At 42.1% G+C, this 20,632-nt stretch overlaps 1 protein-coding gene across 4 annotated transcripts in view; it reads left to right on the top strand.

Moving 5' to 3' along the window:
• The first annotated feature begins 1,456 nt into the window (after positions 1-1,456).
• The window catches only part of CNOT6 (CCR4-NOT transcription complex subunit 6), a 35,427-nt gene continuing 16,251 nt past the window's right edge, over positions 1,457-20,632 (top strand). For 2 of the 4 annotated variants that reach the window (XM_055812000.1, XM_055811997.1), the window contains exons 1-3: positions 1,457-1,640; positions 16,589-16,702; positions 19,266-19,452. In XM_055812000.1, the coding sequence (XP_055667975.1) occupies positions 16,591-16,702; positions 19,266-19,452 (299 nt within the window). In that variant the 5' untranslated portion in view covers positions 1,457-1,640; positions 16,589-16,590. Of the gene's footprint in view, positions 1,641-3,353; positions 3,739-16,588; positions 16,703-19,265; positions 19,453-20,632 lie in introns of those variants that run through there. The other 2 variants (XM_055811999.1, XM_055811998.1) reach the window with 2 other exon arrangements.

Raw genomic sequence — 20,632 nt, 5'->3', positions numbered from 1 at the left:
AGAAAAGAAGTAGAGCGCAGGAGAGTGACATGTAGAGCTCCGCGAGCTAGTTCTGAATGACTGTCAGCTCTCCAGAGCCAGCCAAGCCCGGGAAGCAGATACAGGGCTCCTGCCAGAGCCTGTGCCGCATCCCATAACGGAGCTAGCTCAGATATCTCTAGCACAGGACTGCGCCATGCGGCAAGGCGATAGTTTATCATCCAAAAGCATTTCAGATACGTGATATGATAAGGCTGAAGAGAAATCTGAAGTATAGCAGGATGATTTCCAACAGAGTGCCAAAGGGCTCGGCTGTTCAGCAGAGGACGTTCTGTGATCCAGCTTGGCACGCCGCGTGCCAGGGTCATCTTTTTCAAAGCCCTGCTCTCGATGGTTGGTGGTGGTGCTCCTCAGAAGCATGGCCAAGTATCATCCTCCTTTAAATTACGTTAAAAGAGAACACCGTGGTGCACAACAGCATGAGGGCTGTTTATTTCCAGCTACATATCCAGTTATACCTAAACAGACAGGGCTTCAGTTCGTATTTAGCTTTCCCAGGCCAGGAATGGGGTTGTGTATCTGGGGTGATGTCTTTTTCTTTACTATTCCTTTTGATGAGGTCGTGCATACATCACCAATACTTGGAACACTTTAACTCTCTGAAAACCAGAAGAAATCCTTCATTTGGACGTTGTTATTTACGACTTCCCACCATCACTTCACCTAGCACCTCTCATCTTGCACAGGGGCAGCAATAACAGCACTTTCAACAAGAATGTCCTTTATTTTTCCAAATATTTTGGTTCGCAGCCACTAATGGGTCCAGTGAGAAAGCGAGGCGAGTGGTAACCCGAGTTTCATGGAGGTGCTGATGGAGGTCTGGTGGCCACCTGCCAGTGCTGATGGCGGTTCTGGTGGCCATCTCCCGGTGCTGATGGCAGTGCTGGTGGCCATCTCCCGGCACACACTGCTCGTGTAAATGTCACAGCAAAGGCTCTCAGGTGCAACGTTGCTATTAAAAGACACGGGACACGGAACAGGGAACAGACCCTCCTTCCCCAGAAGCCTCCAGCACAGCACCCACATTTTGCCTGCGCACACCCGCTGCGAGCCCTGACTGGGACCTTCCCGGGAGTTTCAGTTGTTTTTTCAGGACAAGCAGCTGGCCCCCGGCGGCTGCCGCCCCCCGCCCCCGAGCACCCCTGCGCCCGCTCCCCGCATCACGCCCCGGCCCACACGGTACTTTCATCCACTTTTCCGCCGCCCCCTCCCCTCCTCGCCCCCCGGCCCCGGCGCTGCCCCCCCAGCGGGTGCCCCCGGGTTCGCCCCAGCCTCCAGTGTCCCCCGTCCCCCCCGCCCCGCGTTCCCCTCCGCGGCCGCGGAGCCTGCGCGGAGCGCGGGCGGCCTGGGCAGGCGGGGCGGAGGGCGAGGAGGAGGAAGGAGGAGGAGGAGGAGGAGGAGGAGGAGGAGGAGGAGGAGGAGGAGGGCCGGCCCGCCCGCAGCCGCTGCCGCCAGCGCCGCCATGATGCTTGTTTGCTTTCAATGAGTGTGAGGAGGAGGCGGGGGGGAGCTGCTCTCCCGTCCGGCCCGCGGCAGGAAACAAAGAGCCAGGCAGGCGGCGGAGCGAGGGCGGCGGGGGGACGGGGATGCTGCAGCCACAGGTAGGGGCGGCCCCGTCGCGGGGGGCGGCCGCGGCGCCTCGCCTGGAGGGGGGGCTCTCGCCCGGGGGGGGCAGGACCCGGCGGGGGGGGCGGCACTGCGGGGGGAGGGGAGCGCCGTTATTACGGCCGGGGGGGGCGAAGCCTTGGAGTTTGGCGGGGGGGCTCCCCGCGTCGTGTCGGTTGGGGGTGTCACGGGGGGGGCGAGGCCCCCCTGGGGGGGAGCGGGCTACCGGGGGAGCGGTGGCGCCGGGGGGAGCCAGGGCCCCGGGCGGTTGGTGCTCCGGGGCCGGCCGGGGGGGAGGGGGGGCAGCGCGCCCCGGGGCGGCGGGCGGGGAACGGCCGCGCTCGGGCGGGGAGCGGCGGCTCCGCCGTGGGGAACTTGCCCGGCCGGGGGGCAGCGGGCGCCCGCCCGGTGTGCGGGAGGGAGCCGGGCCGGGCGGCGCCTCGCAGGGAGCCCGGCTTCATTTGCATCGGGAAGGCAATTAAGAGAAATTAGTATAATGGCATCTGGAAGCCTGAAGTTTTTTTTTTGGTTGGTTTTTTTTCCATGTTTTTTTTTTTTTCTCGCTGTGCAATTGAGTTTAAAATAATTAAACAAAGGCAGAGGGAAATGACATCAATCTGGTAATGGCCCGTCCACCCTCCGCGCACGGCTTCCCCGCGCCGCTGGCTCCCCGGCGCCCGCTGCGCCCCACGGCGGGCCGGCAGCGCTGCCTGTCAGCGCGGCGCCGCTGCTGCTCCGGAAGGAGCCGCCCGCCCCGCCGGCAGCGGCGGCCGCGGCCTCGCTGGCACCGGAGCGCGGAGCGGCCCTCGCTCGTTCCGGCGGAGGGAAACGGCGAGGCAGGCGTGGGCCGTGACTGCCAGCCCCGGCAGCCAATGGGGAAGCGCGGGAGGCGGGCCGCGCTCCGGCACGTGAGGCCGCGGGACGGACGCATGCAGGGATAAACAGAGGGGAGCGGCGGCGGGCGGTGGCACCGCCACCCCCCGCAGCCCCCCGCGGCCGGGCCCGGGGTGGCCGCCCGCCCGAGCGGCGGTGACTCCGCAGCAGAGCTCATGGGGACGGGGTGTATTTTGTGGCGTTTGTTGGGCTCGGGCAGGTGTACAGGGGGCGAAAGGCCCGCAGCGCGAACCCCTCGGGTGGGGGTGGGCCGGGTCCGAGCCTCCGGGCTCCCGGGATCTGCCGGGGTGCTTGCGGGGCAGCTTTTCTCCTGTCAAGTTTTACGGAATTTTATTTCAAGCCTAGGGTCAGGTCTTAAAGAAGTAGGTATGTACACACCTGTCTTCACGTATGTATATTGCAAACACTTATTTTACCAGCAGTTTACCCCAAACATTAAAAATCCTTATGAGACCTACTTTGCCTTGTGTAACATCAGAAATATAATCAGAACAAGTACAATAAAACAGGTTTTCTTGTGGTTATTTTTTTTTTTTTTAATACTGATATCTGTGTTTTCACAACTGCAATGGAAAATTGTATTACTGAAAAAAAAACCTTTACAGGTGACTATTTGCCTTGTAACTTAGAGCTACAGGTCTTCTGGTTTTTCATTTGATTTCTGGGGCTTATTTTCCTAATCTAGATTTCGCCACAATGGGTAACTAATTCAAAATTCGAGGGATTAAGAAATACCTGTGGTATTTGTCTGGCTTAAATACAGAGATGTGCAAGTGTTGACTGGTAATTGTATTGTATCTTGCATTTTTTTTTTCATTCTAAAGCAGGTCTCGTAATTGGGAATTTATCAGCATTTCCACTGGGGTAATTTTACAGGATTATCCGCCCTCTGTTCTTCCTGCTGGTTCGTCTGGACTCTGGAGTTTGCTGCTAGCTATGAAGCCTTCTGTGGGGGTTTATTCATGCTATTACTGAAATGGAACCCTTCGCGTTTGGATTAACTCTTAGTGCACTTGTCACCTGAATCGCTTGGATCAGTCCATTTATAAAAAGGATACTACCATGCATCTCTTTTCTGTTTGCATTTTGAAGTTGAACTCTGAATACAGTCTTGATGTGTTCAGGCTGTTTACTTTGCTTGAATTTTAGAGGAAGAACTGAAATATAAAGATAGATGAGACTGTAATACTGCATGGGCAGGTAAATACTTCTGATATTTTATATATGAAGACTTGAAAGCGTGTTATGAAGGGTCACAAACTGAATGAGCATGGTGCCTTTCAAGGTAAAAATCATTAAAGATCAGGCATGGCTAGATAGAGGAAGACATTCTTCTAAGCCAGTGCAATGTTCTTGATGGAAACCACTCTTTAAAATGGGGTCAAGTGCTCCCAGGATTGAGAAAACTCAAAATCCTTTCCCAACAGATGAACATAACCATCTGTTTTTAAAAGCACAGCAGTGTAAATAAAATTGGTCCTGTTAATCTATCACCAAAAAGCTAGGTATTTTTGTTTGTAGTGCAGTGTGTCGTCGGATTTGGATTATCACCGTGCCTAGGAGGCCAGGCAGTGAACCAGAATTCCTTCTTCCAGTTGTGCAGCGCCTGTTACAGCAGGCGGTCCTTGCTGCAGAGGCGTCTGTTCTGTTTGCTAACAGTCTGTTGAGTTTTAAATTACTTTCATTTTTTGTCACGTAAGTTTGGCTGTACATGTGTGTATGTGTATATACCATTACATATGTACCCTGGCCCAAATAGCACCGCATTAAGTGAAGATTGTACACAGATGGTATCTTTATGAATGAAGATGCCTTTCAGGATTGAAGGAATATACAGGAATTGTCACTTCTTCCATAGCATTTTGGTGGGGTTTTTTTTTTGCTAGGAGAAATATGTAGTATTCAGAGGTTACAATTGTGTATGATGAGCTTGAAAAAAACTACCACTGACCTTAAAACCCCATGAGAATAATTTCAACAGACCCTACCTCTAGATTTTAGTCCTAGTTGCATGAGACAGAGGGTGACACTTGCCCTGTTGCATACAACTTATCTAGCTTTTTTTTAATCCGTATGTTGAGATTTTACACTACTTTCAGTGTCAAAATACTTTACTGACATTACTGAATTCAGTCTAAATTTAGACTTCTTCATGGTGTAATTTTGAAAGCGTTATACACAAATTGCTCAAACTGAGTCACTGCAGGTTTTCATCTATTTTGTATTCCTTCTTCAGTGTTGGTGCTTCACATTTGGAAGTGCCATTATTGTACTATATCCTGCAAGATTATTAGCATTGTATTAAGTAATATAATTCACGTTTCTGCATTTAAATTGGGTTGTAGAAGTCCACTCAACAGGGAAGCTTGGCATAAGCTTGGGGACCTGCACTCGCAATTTCTGCATTGAGCAATTTCTGCAGTTGAAGTCCTGAAGAGTTTACAAATGCTTTGGCAGGTCCCATAGAAAAAGCTGTTTAAATGCTTAACATGTACTTTTGAGCTGCTAATTACACTTCCAAGATGGTGTTTATTTAAAAAAAAATAAATTTGGCAACAACTCAATTTTTTCTTTTGTAAGACTGCAACATGAATCCTTTTGTTAATGCCTCAGAGGGCTTTTTTTTAAGTGAAAGAATCAAGGAGGGCCTAGAAGCAGAAAATATATACATAGTTGTTTACTTTAGAACTAAAATACTTGCTGTTAGTATTCTGATTTATGCTATAATGGAGTTCTGCAGGAAGAGATTGATTTTTTTAATTCTTTTTGAGACTGGGAAAGCTGTTAGGTATGCTGTGGAGGTTGCCATCTGGATGTTGTGATCCCAGCCTGGACATTTTGATGGCTGTCTTGTGTGTCTAAGTTCATGTGCCTTATATGCAACCTTTATTCTGCAAATGCAGCGGCTTCCTCCCTGAAGACCATCCTAAAGTTTCTACACCATTTTATAATACCAGTATCTCCAAAGCCTCCTTCAGCTCTTTGAGCTTCCCCCTTTCCTCAGCAAGGCAATAGCATAGTTTCAGTTTGAAGACAGGGGATTTCTAGAACACACTGAAGCCATGTGACTGATAGCTTATGTCATTAGGGTACAGCATCTTGCAGTAGGTTAAAAGACCATAAAGTATACCGTAATTTAGTATACTGCATGTTACAAATAATCCGTGCAGTTTTACTGCTTGACCTATTTTGGATTATATTGAAGAGTGAGGTGTGGATCCTGCAAGGTGACCTGAACTAAATGGAGTTCCACAAAAGTATCTCTGTATAGATCAGTTTGCAGAGTCAGGAATCAGAAAAAAAACATTAAGCACCAGCTGTGCTTCAGAGACAGATCCTTTCATGTGCTTTTTGAAACAAAACCCACATTGAACTGACACCTACAAAGACAGGCTTGAGAGTAATGTAAAGCGCTACTAGGTCTGGGCGTGCACTGGCTCATGTTTTATCACCAGTCAGAACAAGGAGATGGCATTGGAATGACTAAATAATAAAAAATATTAAGCTGTTTTATGCCAAACTCTGATCATAAATGCTTTTTAATGTTCTTTTAATTGTCCACCCAACAGAAGAGCTTTGTGACACAGCAAAGGTTCTGTGAAGTAAGATAGAGGAGTTTTAGTGTTGCCTTAATTGCAACTCACCTGTAAATAGTACTTTCAGGAACAAGAGTTTTTAGAAACAAGTGATCTCTGTGAAGAATAATTAAAACTAGGAAGGAATCCTTGGTTTGCTGAGGAACATCATGAAAGATCCACCTCTGGAGATCTGAGAACTGATCATATAGTAATTGTTAGTTATGGCATAGTTGCTTTCTGTGTAGGGAGCAATGGGCTAGATCACTCTGTGGTTTCTTCTGGTACAGTATGCCAGGACTTTCCTCCACTGGCACAACTTGGAAAGCTGCTGCTTTGGTTGCTCATTAACTTCCCATAATCTACGTCAATACAACTGTTTTTGGAACTAATGCTGAAAACCAAGCCGTGATGTGGCTGGAGTGGTGATTTTTTTTTTTTAATTTATTTTTTTTAAGCCACCAACAATAAACCCCACTTTCTTAGCTGGGTGTTGTTGGTTTTGAGTGTTGTCTCACAAACAGCTGCATCAACACAACAGAGAGAGGCGATGAAGTGGAACACGGGGACAGGAAAGAAATCTTGAGTTGGCTTTGCTGTGCAAGAGCATGGTTGTGAAACAACATTCTCAGGCTTGTTGGTTTAATTTGAAGTAAAAACAATCTATGAATAGTCTGGTTGCTTCTATCAGGAAGTGGCTAAATGGCTAGAGCATGAGCTGCATGAAGAAATTCTGTAATACCCTGAACTTCAGTTAGTTTAGCAACTCTAATATTAACAAGCTTTTAAATATCTAGAAATTGTTTTTTAGGAGGGCAAGGATTTTTGGATTTAGATACTGACATCTCTTCTCAAGCTCTCATTCAGACCTCTGCTGAAAATGAGCTCATGTCCAAACTTCATTTAAAGTAGCTAAGTTATCTCTTACTCCTCAGTTCTATTGCAAGGCTAAGAAAGAGAATAATGTTTTGTGCAGTGACTTAATGTTTTCACCCACAAAACAGAAACGTGGTAAGTATTCTGCAGATGCGTAAAGGAAAATGTGGTAAGGAACATTGTGGTGTATGTGCCAGTATTAGAATAGCTTACAGAGTTGGACTACGATAAGAAATTGTGCAGTAGTTACTCTAAACAATGATTAATGTTCTTCTTCATGTATCATGAAGAATCATAACTAAATTGTCAAATGTGATTGTCTGAATACAGCCAGTGGAATGAGAATTGGTATTGTGTTAAAGTTTTGGAGTGTAAGACCATTCTCATTAGCTTTCTGAAGACATTTGTAGGTGAAGTATTTAAGCCTTGGTCTTAACTGCCTGTCTGCATTTTTTAAACTTGAAGCTAAATGTTTTATGGCAAAACTCTTTCTTTTAAAGTTGATCTTTTAGGTTCCATGTTATTCATACAGTGTATATACTTATGTAATGCAAATAAATTCTGAAAGTAATTAGTGAACCTGATTGATCTTTTAATGTATTGGCATTTCAGAATACACTAAAATAGAAAATGAAAAAATCTGAACGTTGTATAGTACTCATTAGCTAACCAGAGTGTTTCTAGGGATACCAGTTAAAGGTCGGTCTTTGCCTTGCAATTTGGTTTTGTTTTAATGTTTGTTTTGTATACAGCAGCCTTTTACTATAGGCATAATTACAGACAATTGTTGATAATTAAGAACTATTCTAATCATCTGGACTATGCTAGACTGAGAACACTTGGACTAGTACTTCTGATCATTAGATGTTGTGCAGGGTAGGGAGTGGGAATTTGAGTTCTTTGTCATGAGTCAGACAAAATAGATTATCTTCTAGGTCTGTCTAGAAGATGGAACAGTCAAGGACCTCGGTGCTGAATTACACCTTTGGTATTCTGGCCATTTTAGAGTTCTCTCTTGAAACCAAACTGGTCTTTATAGCAACTGAACATGGAAGTGAAAATTGCTTCTTTACACTAGTGAAACAATGGTAAATAACTTTTTCATGGCTTCCAAGGTTTAAGGGGTTACACCATTAAAATATTGGGCTGCAGGTTGCTCATCGGGTAGCAAATTGTAACTGCAAATGGAGTGGAGGGGTGGCTGGTTGGGCAGGAGGAGAAGTAGAGGTTTGGTACATGGCCCTGCCACACACCTTGTAACCAGCCCTTTTGTATTTCTATAAACAAGTGTTTAAGAACAGCAAAGAAATCTTAATTAAATTTGAAATATCTGCAGGTCAAGACTTGATAATATGGTCTTCTTAAAAATATGAATTGACTGATTTTTTGACTTAACAAAATTTAAAGCCTGATCAAGTGAGTGCTGTGTAGCTCTATATTCTAATCAAGTCTCCCTGATTTGAAAACAGCAAATACATCCTTTGACATTTTTGGCCCAGCTGATGGGAACTGTGATGTTTTGCTTTTCTTAAATTTCAGGGGGGGGTATGTCTCATTTTAGTCAGTTAGGCTAAATTAAAGGTTTTACAGAACTTCTAGTGTTCTATAGATTTTTTTGAAGAATATTAAAGAATTTGTCACATAGTAGAACTTATATATGCAAAATTAAATAACTCATCTGATTAGTTATGTTTCAGATATATTCACATGAACTAATGTGTATTGGCTTAATCAGTATCTTGTATTTATTATTACATAGTTGTAATGCATGTTCACATCCCACTGCATTATCTAAGTCTGAAAAAATGGAAGGGTAGCTTGTGGTTTTGTATTGGCAGTCGTGTAAAATTCTGGTTTTAGAAGTCCTCAAAATATGATGAAGAAGCATTAGTTTGCTGATGAAGCCATTAAATCTTAATATGCTAACAGCCACTAAAATGTGATCCTACCAAATGAAAAAGCACTTGGAATGAATCAATTGACTTTGTGTTGACTCAACAGCATTTTTATTTTTTTAATTTAGATTATTCCAACATTAAGCTATAAATTAGGTTAAAGGGTTCTTGACACTTTCCCACGTAACTATAACACGTTATAGTTGAGTTTCTTGGGGTGCGGAGTGTTTGAGGAGTCATTCTTGTGCTGCTCCCCTGTGCTGCTACAGTTCTACCTGTGCACACAGCTGTTACATGCCATCCGTTGCCAGACTAGGTAAAAAGAAATTTTTAATTCACAGCATGTACTCTGAAAAATTCAGGTGTTACCCTTTAGCTAATTTCCCAGTCGGATTTTTCCTAGTCTTATTTTTTCAATGCTATATACTTACTGTACAAAAAAAAATATTACTTGAACAGCCTTTTAAAAATGAAATGCCGAGAGTGTTTGCCCTAGACAACAAATAATAGATGTTTACACAACAGACATGATGTTTACCTAAAAGTAGCATACTAGTAGGAAAAAACAATACAAAAAATAATCTGTTTTTCTTGCAGCACTGTTGTTTGTATATTTCAGTAGAGCAATCTTGTTCACTCCTACAAAGTTAAATGTAAGTGGTATTTCAATAGATAGGCAAGTCCTCAAATTTCTGTTTATTCAGCTTCAGAATATTTGTAATGTTGGTTCTGATGTGCTTTAGTATGGAATCCTCTATTTTGAGGATGCTTTCATTCTTTCAGATTGTTCTTTTAGGTAGTGGCTTACACCTGCATTTCTGAACTTTGGTTTATCTACTTGCATGGTTATGTATTGTAGCAAAATAAACCCAGAAACTGTATCTGGTAGCAGGATGCAGGTATTCTTCCATATAATGTTGTTGTATACCTGCTAGTAGTTGGGATATCGAAAACTGAGGGTGTGTGTTAAGATCTGTTTGTAAAATAAGACATTGATAGAAATAACACTGACGTGAAATTAAGAAAGCTTTGTAGAAACAGCATTAGGCATACAGAAAAAGCATTTAATTCTCTAGCTTAAGTTTTATGTCTGGAGGGTGGGATGGTCCCTAATAATCTTAAATAAGAGTTTAGCTGAAGTACGTGGAATTTACTTCATGTGAGACTTGAGGTTTATCTGGGATGTGTTAAGTACTTGCTTACTTCCTTATCGTGTTGGCTTCCCTATGAATATTTTCTCCATCCTTTTTCATTATTAAGATGACTATCTAGTTGTTCATGTATGGTATAGACTGAGGATAAATACAGTCACTGACTCAACTCATCAGTTCAAGTGCGTGGATTCTGTAGGGACTGACCTTTATCATAAGCCTGTTCAAGCTGCTGTTGCTTTTCTGTGAGAAGACAGATGTTGCACTGTGTCATCCCGGCCAGGGACAGTGCCTGTTTACACAGGGTTGTTGCTTCATTTGCCTGTACTTCAAGCTGAAACGTTACTAGGTTTCTGTAGAAATTTGGTACTTGCTGAGTAAAAGGCCACCAGTGACTGGAAGTGAAAGCAGCAAGCTTGATTCGTTTTTGACAAGCACTTGTTTAAAGGAATGGTAGTGGGTCTTTGAGTGGAATGAGCAAATCTTAATTTTTGTAGTGAAAAATTAAATACAACACTATGAAATTACCTTAATTTTTTTCCATAGTAATTATTTTTTAGATCTGCTTCTGTTCCCTTTGAAGAGGGTCACTGTCTGGAATTTAAAGCAGTAATTTCTGTTTATTTGGATAAATCTCAACGGTAGAGATTAACCCTTTAAATACAGATTAACATTTCTGATTAGCCTATACATTGCTAGAAGTGCTACAACTTTAAGTTATCTAAAAAGCAGTGTACTTTGCCTTCAGTTAGGATTTCAGACTTTGTTCCGTGTTACTATTTAACTGATATATGGGTGAGGGTAGTTGGAAGCAAGATTCTGCTTCCTGCTGCGTGAGAAGAGATTTTGGGTAGGTGTGGCCAGAAAGACAATTATGTTGTTGTCCTAATTTCAGTCCTGTAAACAGCTGTGCTGCAAGCCCCCACATACATTAGTGCTATACAGGAATAATAATACAGGAAGCTAGTTATAATACACAAATATTTTTTTTTCCTCCTCCCCCTTAGCTTTTGGGCAGTTTAATTCTCTTCACCAGCTCCTTTTGTTATCAGACAAAAGTCAGTGCTGATGCAAGAGTGAAGTGGAAATACACAGTCCTGGGGAGGAAGGAACTGCAGCAGGGCCAGCTTAGTTCTGCTTCATGCATTGAAAAACCACGGTGCAAGTGGCTAGTGTCGGGGGGTGAGGAGGATCCTAAATTAACTTTGAATTCAAGACATGTCAGTCAGTTCAAAAAATACTTAACACGTCAGGGGAGTTGTTGGAACCCATTTTCAAAGGAAGCTTTGGATTGCTTGGAAAAGAGCTTCATGGTTAAAGGCACAATGTTACAAATAAATGGTGTGGGATGAGCTTCCAGTATTTGGGTTTGGAGAAAGAAAGAATCGCATATGTGCTGTCATTTTCGTATGGAATCTCTGAGCAACTTAATGGCTTATAATTAATAGGAAGTACTGTAGATTGCTTTCTATCCTGCTACTTTTCAGCACCGTAAAAGTAATTTATTTTGCAAGTAATACTGTACTGCATCAATAAGTGGAAAATATACTTATCTTCTTACTTGTGACTTTGTTAGATTTAGATTTGTATAGTTTATTCGCTGTTTTTACTTGAAGTAAGAAGTTTGGGTAATTCTGCATTTGATCAGGTGTGGTGCTGCATTGTTTACTTCCTCCTCCTGGCTATTTCCTGGTTATATCAGGTTATTAGTGATAAGTAATATCAAGTGAGGGGTGGGTGGGGAAGTCAAGTCATGAATGTGTCAAGAGGTTTCAGAAGCAGAGTTGTAATGCATAGTGATCTTGAGACATTTCTAAAGGTACTCGTGTATTTGTAAATGGGATTTGTAGGGGCTGCTTAGTAAATGTTGAAATATTTATTTCAGAGTAGTTGATTAGATCAGATAAAATTGTGTCTGAACACTAACCCATGCTGCTCTCACTTGTTCATTGTTTTCTACAAAGTTTTAGAATTTAAGTTTTCTTTGCTAATTTCAATTTTGATATGGAAGAAGCTGGTGTTTCTAGGAGAGCTTTGGGGGCAAACTTGATATCTGCATTTATAGTAAAGCTAATACCATAAAGAAGGATCGATGGTACTTGGCCTACAGGAGTTGTCTAATACATTTAGTTTTGAAACAGAGTTAGTTTATCTGTGGTATTATAGAAGGCACTTCAGGAAACAGAGAATGCTGTGGTATTTTCTCGTTTGGTTTTGTTTTAACTTACTGCTTAGTCTCAAGCCTTCTCCCCACTGTGTTTCAATTTCATAAAACCAGCAGAAGGGAAGGACAGGAAAAAAAACATCATCTTTCCTGCCCTGTCACTCAAGGCAGACTATCTTTTCTCCGTTCAAGAGGCATTATTTATTGGTAGTTTACACAGTCATCTGGAGCATTAACTGCCGCGTAGTCCAGCTTCCACTTTACACATGCTATAGCCTAAGAGACTTACCATTTCAGAAGTCTGGTCAGGCAAGGCTCTGGACTCTTCGGTCTCACGCAGCTAGCGGTGCAGCCGAAAGGCTGGGCCTTCAGGCAGCGTCGCCATTGCCAGGCCGCTGGCACCGGGCACAGGCCTTTAGTGGTGCCGGTGCTGCAGCCCCGAGCGCGCCTCGGAGCCCAGCACGCCCGCTCACCTGCTGCCGGCAGCTGTGCTGTCTCATCCAGGGCATTCCCTAACCCGTCACCTCGCCCGGCTGCTTGTCGCCTGACCACACTCGATGCTTTAACGTGGAGAGACAAGCGGCAGCGGGGGCAGGCGCACCTCAACCTGCGAGCACTGGCGCTGTCTCCAGTGGCGTGCTCCTGAGTGAAGCCAGGGCCTGTGCTCCATCAGCCACCTGCTGTCTTAGCCGACTTTGTCAGCTCTTCTAACAGGTTGCCCTCCCTTGGCTTCACAGCCTTCAGGTGTGTTCTTCTCTTTCTGACCCCCATCGTCCTCGCCCTGCACCTTTCCCTGAAGGGTCTTTGCCCCGGCCGCTGCCTTTCCCTCAGTGCCCTCTGTGCAGACAAGGGCTTAAACCCGCGCCTGCGCTGAAGGCTCGAGATCTGTCTAATTCCCTGTGTTGGACCCTCGGCACTGCGGACCTCATCGGCCCCCCTTAGCTCAGTTTCTTTGGGGTAGGGGGGTGTTAATTCTGTGTTGGGACTGTGTGACCTGGGCTGGGAATGGCCAGCCACGCTCCTCTTGAATGCTGAAGCTCTTCTGTTGTTACAACTATTTAAATAACAATTTTAATAACCTGGTACAAGAAAGTAAACCATTTCATTTGCATTCAAACATATTTAAACGTCCTCTTCATTAAAGGTACATAGTCAGGGGTGTGTTCTGGGCATCCACGTCACATTTTAAAGGTGTTCTCCTTCACGAACTGACTCGCTGCCTGTGGTGGCAGTCTGGCGTCCGGTGGCGCTTCCACTGCGCGCACCACTGAGAGCTACAGGTGGTGTGAGCTCTTTTGAAAATTATTGTCACGATAGTCTAAAGCTGCAGTTCTCAGTGGCTCTGAGGTCATTCAACTCCATTTTGTGGGTCTGACTGAAAATGGCTTTAGTCTGACAAAACTGTATCTCTTAATCTGACGTTTACCTCAGCATTTCCGTTTGACTGTGGCAGCTCAGCAGGCTCTAGCTTTGGATTCGGAGAGGTGGAGAGAGGAGGAGAGAGAGTGATTTGTGAAAGAGGCTGATTTTCTTGAACTACTCCATGCTGTGAAGTTTTGAAATGCAATTCAAGGTATTGTGCTTGTGTTTTATGATACCCTGTGAAATGTGACCCAAATTTAGCCTTGCTGGCAGACCCTGAGAACTCTCCAGCTCTACCTGATGGATAACAATGCGCTAACACTGGGTGTGACAGTATCCTTGGTGTTCTGGTGTGGCCCATGTCAGCGATGCTGCCGGTCACCAGGAGCCAGGAGGCTCCTGAGCATTTGCTGCTGGGTTTTTTTGTGGGTTTTTTTGTTTGTTTGTTTTTTCCTCCTGGTAATCCTAAATAGCAGGGAATCATCCACTGTGAGATGCAGCAGTGAGGGAAAACCACCAAGAGGAGGAACTTTAACGAGAGGGAGAGCAATGCCATGGATGGACTGGGAACATGGGGTCACCAGAATCCACTGTTAAAACCTCAAATGCCTAAATCTCTATAATTGTTTTAGCACACATTAACAAAAACCCACTGGAAAAGTATGTCATCCTCTTTTGGTAGTGAGGAGTGATATGCTGCTGGTACCAGCAAAGCTGTTAATTAGTGCATGTGATTGAGTGTGCTCTGGGGAACGTTCGTGTTTCTGTACTGAATGAGATTTCTGTCTCTAGTATACCTGCTTCGTTTCTTGAAAAATTGGAACATATTTATTAATTCAGGGAGCTGCAGGAGGAGAAAGCATCAAATGACCAAGGAAGGTAAATGTTTCCTGACAAACTGGAGCATTCCCATATGGCATGGGTCTTATATAATTATATACAGCAATTTCAGAAGGGATGCTTTATACATTACTTTGCTATATATTATTGTACTAGTTGTATAGGTAATTGCAGGGAGAAGTTAAGCTTTTACCTTTCCGGTGGTTATAGTCCAGTCTTATCTCCTTTAATTAGCGTAGTTTGAAGAAGAAAGTGTTACACTTGGTGATTCCAGTACCCTGGGTGCTCAAGTGCCTTCATTCTTCAAGGAGCTCCACCCAGCTGCTATTTATAATCTCGTCCTTTTACCCACAATTCACTTTTTAAAGGGGAATTTCTTTTCATTGCAGATATCTGGTTTTGACCAGTTGTGGGATTGGGAAAAGGAGGGAGGAGTGTAAATTAGTAAAAGAGCTGTTGTATTAAAGTAAGCCTGTGGGCTCTAAAAGCTTTGTTTTAATCAAGGTGCATAATTAGCTGAAAGTTTTTTAGAGTTTTCTGTTGTTTATTTAGCAGGTGGAGTAAACATTTTTCAGTACATTCAGTGTACAGATAATGTTTGGTTGATGCTCTAATTTATTAACAGTTATTCTTTGTTCATTCTCTATATAATTACACATTTTTCTGATGTATTCACTTTGTCCAGGGTTATGAAAAAATTAGAAAGTCTTAGAAGACCTGGTAGGTAGGTGTGCTCTTGATATTCACCAGCACGGCATCTTCTGTACTGAGTGTTTTTGGCTAGTATTATAAGGTTGTTGTAATGTGTTTTGCTTAATAATTGCGCGGTGTTGCTTATAATATGTTTGTAAACGTGATTTGAGCTAGCATTGTTTTGATTTCTCTTATTTCATATAAATAGTTCTATAGCTTGTTGCTTGTGCCTTTCTGTATGTATTTGGATGTGATAGCTTAAGATAGTGAAATCTTTGCTATAAAAGCTCTTATATATATGTAGGGCAGTGCAAAAACATTGCTCTTATTTGTGATAAATGCAGTTTATATTGGAAGTCCTATGTAAATTGAAAATACAGCTAATTTGCAAGTCAGTACAGTATTCATTTATTTATTCAAAATAAATTTAAAACGTATGTGTTTGTTTTAAATAAATTTAAAATTTAAATTTATTTATCTATTTAAAATCTACATAAGCTGGTTTTCCTCTTAAACTGACTAAAACCCAGATGTATTTCTCCTGGGACAGAGGAGAGCTAGCTCATGGTACAGGGAGGGTTATGGCACAGGGCTTTATTATGGAGCCAGGAATTACTTCCCCTCCCACCCTTGCAGTGAAACACTGTAAGTATGTTGATGTCCAGGAAAGCTGGAAGGAGGTTGTTTTTGAAAGGAAGGAGGTTTTTTCGGAGAGGAATTTTTGCTATTTCTCTCTCAGAGTCCATGATTGGGTATGGTAAAAAGAGACAAGAAAAAACATTTACCGTAAACTTACCAGGAATGGTGTGAAAGAGAGTGAAATGGAGTTATGTTTCAGTGTTAAACACCTGGCTGAAGAAAGTGATAGAAAGGTCTACTTTGGGTACAATATTTTCAGATTGAAAAGAGTAGGATGAGGGCTGGAGTAAATGCTGTCTTTTTGCAGGCTTAAAGAATTGCGGATCTTTGTGAACCGTTAATTCTTTTCTTGGATGCTGAATTGTGTGAAAAGTTAAGAATTGCAGTAAACCTAGGACTGATACATAGTCAGAGTTATTAGCAAATGTTTTCTTTATAGTTTATATGAGGGAGAATCCAGTGGTGGTGATGGTGATCACTTTCTGAAGTTTCATTGCTGAAGAACATAGAACCTGCAGTAGAATGGATTGATTTTGAAGGACACGGTGACATACTCATGAAAGGTGGCAGGGCACAATGTTTATGATGGTGTACAGATTTTGTTAAGTTATTGGGTGGGGGCTTAGGATGTCGTCCTCCATTGCAGGAGTATCAGGAATCTGTGTTCTTCTCTTTTATAGCAGTCTTTCCCACTTGGTGAAGTTTGTAAATGAGCACGGGTTATCTTTATCTGAAGTTTTAGAAAGTATTTGGAGCAAATGTCCAATGTGACATTTAACTGAAACAGAAATTACCTTTTAAAGAATTCTCAGTATATGATACCTTAATCACTTAATTTTCTTTTTGTTTCAACAGGAATGCCCAAGGAAAAGTACGATCCACCTGATCCACGGAGGATGTACACAATTATGTCCTCAGAGGAAGCAGCTAATGGGAAGAAATCACACTGGGCAGAGTTGGAAATAAGTGGTAAGAAACTGAGGAATGGTCTTGGGTTTTGAACTTCTTGCAAGTTAAGAGTAGCCTGTGTAGTATGATCTTGGACAAGAAGTCTGGAGTGGAGTTACCTGCCTTGAAGTGAGCCAGCACAACAATGCAGCAGCTGCCAGTGTCTGAGTGTGTCAAGGGCAGAGGTTGGGATAACATAGGGAGCTATAGGAGGGGTAAGTTGAGGCAGGTGGGGAATCCTAAAGGTTGGGAAGATGAGGATATGGATGCGAGCTTTTTGTGTTTTAAGAAGATGGGGAGGGTGAAAGCATGGATTTAAGATCTAATTTGTCAAAGAGAAGAGGGTGAAGTTCAGGTTGATATATAGACATATGCTGTTACTTCAAGTAATGTAACAACAATGTTGTATTAGTCTATGACAGTATAGCTTCTACTGAAGCAGAAGTTTTCAGTTTAAAAGCAGTTGTAAATCTTTGCTCTGTTCTTGAGATTTAAAGAAAAAAAAAATTAAAAACCCCTCCGAGAACTGTGCTAGCTTTGAGTTACTCTTTGACTTTTGGATCTTTTCTTGAAAAGAAGATAATGCTCAGAATTCATAAACATGAATTCTAACTGGTGTGGGACATGAGTCTCTTTTGATTTGTAGAGTAAATTCTGATTTTGCTACATAAGTGTGTTTACAAGGAAATTGAAGCAAATATTTTAAGAATTCAAAAACAATTTTGTGTTATTGTAAACTTATGCTGAAATTTTGTTTAAATATGGCAGTTCTTTAAGTGACTGCAAAAATTGCCATGTGGTATTTCTAAATGACTGCCCAACAGAAAAATTTATGGAAGGAAGAATAGAAACAGAATTCTTTGAATTGTGAAGAGGCTTTCCGTCCAGATCATTGAATCTGTGTCTTGCTTCAAGGGCCACGTGCCTTAACATGTGAATAGCATTCTTTACTTGAAGGTTACAGATGCAGAAACCTAGTTAAAGGCTGCTTCAGGAATCAGCATTGTGTATCAGCATTAGGCTTGGATATCCACTTGGACATCTGCTGCCTCTGCACAGGAAATGCATTAAGCGATGGCTCTTTCCTTTCATGCTTGGTAATCTCACTATAGACTGATTCCAGCCAAGAGAGGTGTAGGTAGTGAAAAGGATGGATCAGTGATGCTGGCTGGAAATCCTTTCAGCTACAAGGGTTTCTTTGATCACAGTCACCTGTTTGCATTGGGGTGTGTTGTGGGGGGAAGGTGTTAATTCAGTTTTAAAAATGCAAAGAACTATGGATTTGTATTTAAAACCTTCCAGAAGATGTCTTAATGAGCATTACAGTAGCATGAATCCTTTTTAAGAGCTGTATGCATTTGCCTTGCAAAATAAAATGTGACAATGTTTTTGTTTTATTAGTGTTCATGCTGTCTTTTCCTTGCAGAATACTTTGTCATCTAATACAGAAAGCCACAAATGTTTTAACTGCTCTCATTTAAATCACTGAGCTTTTTCACTGCAGGCTTTTTTATGCCACTCACTTTCATATAGCTCACTGGAAATTATATCTGTATTAAACCTTTTTTTACCAGGGGCTGAGTCCCAGTTACACATATATCAGCATAGCTTTCCCCAGGCAGTAAATACAACTACTTTTATTTTGAGAGAAAGTCATTTAAGTAAAGGAACTACAAAGGGGGTGTGTTGGTATAATATTAACCAGACCATTCTTAATATTGGTGAGTTGTGGGGGTTTTAAAGGCCATTGCAAGTAACTTTTTCCCTTGGACAAACTGGCATTAGTACTCTTTTAATGCTTTTTGGTACAGTGAGATGACTTCTGTAAATGAAAAAGGATCCGCTCCTGGCAGGGCGTGGGGGAGAATCTTGGAAAGAAGAAATGTTTTGAGACCTTCTGATGATATCTCACATTCCTTGCATGCGGCAATGTAAAAATCTTGATTCTGTCACACAAAGCCATGTTTCCACCCTTCAGTTTATACAAAAATCATACCGTTTTTTTAAATATCTGGCAATAGTTTGTGCAGCTTTTAGTTGAATGCCAGATGGAAATCCATGTTCTCAACTAAGCATCTTAGTCACCCTAAATATAGTGCTTCTATCTGTTCTTGCCTGGATTAATGCCATAGAATAAAGATTTTTGGTTTGAAAGATGTTGCGTAGAAATAATGGGCAAACTGAAGAGTATCTTTTATCTCAAACACAAACTATATTTGAAAAAAAATCTGTATCTTAGACCTCTGTTAATTATTGAATTCATGGTCATTTAGTAAATACATCTTTTTTTGTATGGAACTTGAGAAAGACAGATGTTTAAAACTTAAATATGAATTGGAAGAAAGCAATCTGAGCATCCCTGGCAGCTCCTTACATTCTCTTATGCATTGCTGAATTTTTTTGATCTATAGATTCGGTGGTTAATGGATTTTTTGTTGAATAAAACAACAATAATGAAAAACACAACAAAACCCAAACTAAACTCCCCCTCCAGTTGCCCCTCCCCGTACTTACAAAATGTGTAGTTACTGATAAACCTATGTATTTTAAATGTGCTGTTTTCTCTTGTACCATCCTTCTGCAGGGAAAGTGAGAAGCTTAAGTTCGTCATTGTGGACACTGACCCATTTGACAGCTTTGCATCTCAGTGACAATTCCTTATCCCGTATTCCTTCAGACATTGCCAAGCTTCACAATCTGGTATATCTGGACTTGTCCTCTAACAAAATTCGCAGTTTACCAGCAGAGCTCGGAAACATGGTGTCACTCAGGTATGTAAATTTTAACAGGAGTTAAAATTGTTCTCTTTATTGTCTTTGCTGAAGTCTAAGCTGGTGCTACATAAATTTTACATTCTAGTAAACTAAAAGCATAAGGAAATTCCTCCTTCCTCACTTCTTTTTACCTGTCTCCCTGAATACTTGGTATGGCCTGTGCAGGTATAGCAATACTGGCTCTTCTGAGATCTCCTGTTCCGATGTACGACAGTACGGAATGAGCTTTGGAAGTGCTCAGTTTGATGACAACCACCCACTTCATATTTTTCCAAGTCAGGTTTCCTCTCTTACGCATCTCTTACCAGACTTTTTTACAAATATTTTTGTGGCATTTTTCTCTAGGAAATACTGATGCACAAGAAAAATTGCTTTTAACTCATAGTAAGGTGGGGAAAGGTCATATTAAACATACATAATCATGCTAGCAACATTTTTTTCCTCTTTATTTCTCTTCAGTATTTTTAACAATAGTTCTTATTCTGTTTATTTTACAACAACTGCAACTTGTGTAATATTGTCTCCTTCCCACCTTTGCTGTCATGTAACTGCATTCCTGTGTAAACTGGGGAGGAGAAAAAAATGTTCTAAAAGCATCTTTCTTCCCTCCCGTTTTACAGTACCAAGATGTGCAAAGTTTGCATGGAATGATACCTCCTTTTGGAAGTAAAACATGAATAGTGATGCCTATTTAGATTATAATGAAGTCTGCAGCATTTCACTTTGTAAAAACACTGTTCTGTAAATACAGAAGTGGTTTGTATAAGAGCAAATATTTATAGGCAGCATTCTTTTGCCCTTAACGCAAAGGAAGAGCCTTATCTTAGGTTTATTAGACACCAGTAAATGCCTTCATTGCTTTTAATTTTGAAGACACTTATGGACAGCTTTCTCAAATCCAGAAAACACTGAGTCTAAAAGTAATGAGAATGTTATGAGAAATAAAGAAGACAATAGAGAAATGGACTGCCAGCACAGCTCTGAAACTGGAAATAAAGCAAGTTTGCATGTAGAAATATCAGTCATTGTGTTATCTACTTTAGAAAAGTTCACTCTGTTGGGGAGGATTAAACTAGCCGATTAAATTGGTACTAAAAGCTCATATTCCAAGGTGTTTAGTCTCAACCTTGGAGGGTGAGCAAAGGGACATTGCTTTTTAGAGCACAATTGGCAGCTC

This window comes from Falco peregrinus, chromosome 8 (assembly GCF_023634155.1).
Source record: "Falco peregrinus isolate bFalPer1 chromosome 8, bFalPer1.pri, whole genome shotgun sequence".
Classification (NCBI taxonomy): domain Eukaryota; kingdom Metazoa; phylum Chordata; class Aves; order Falconiformes; family Falconidae; genus Falco; species Falco peregrinus.
Note: the sequence above shows the minus strand (reverse complement) of the source record. Positions and strands in the feature narration are given on the sequence as shown.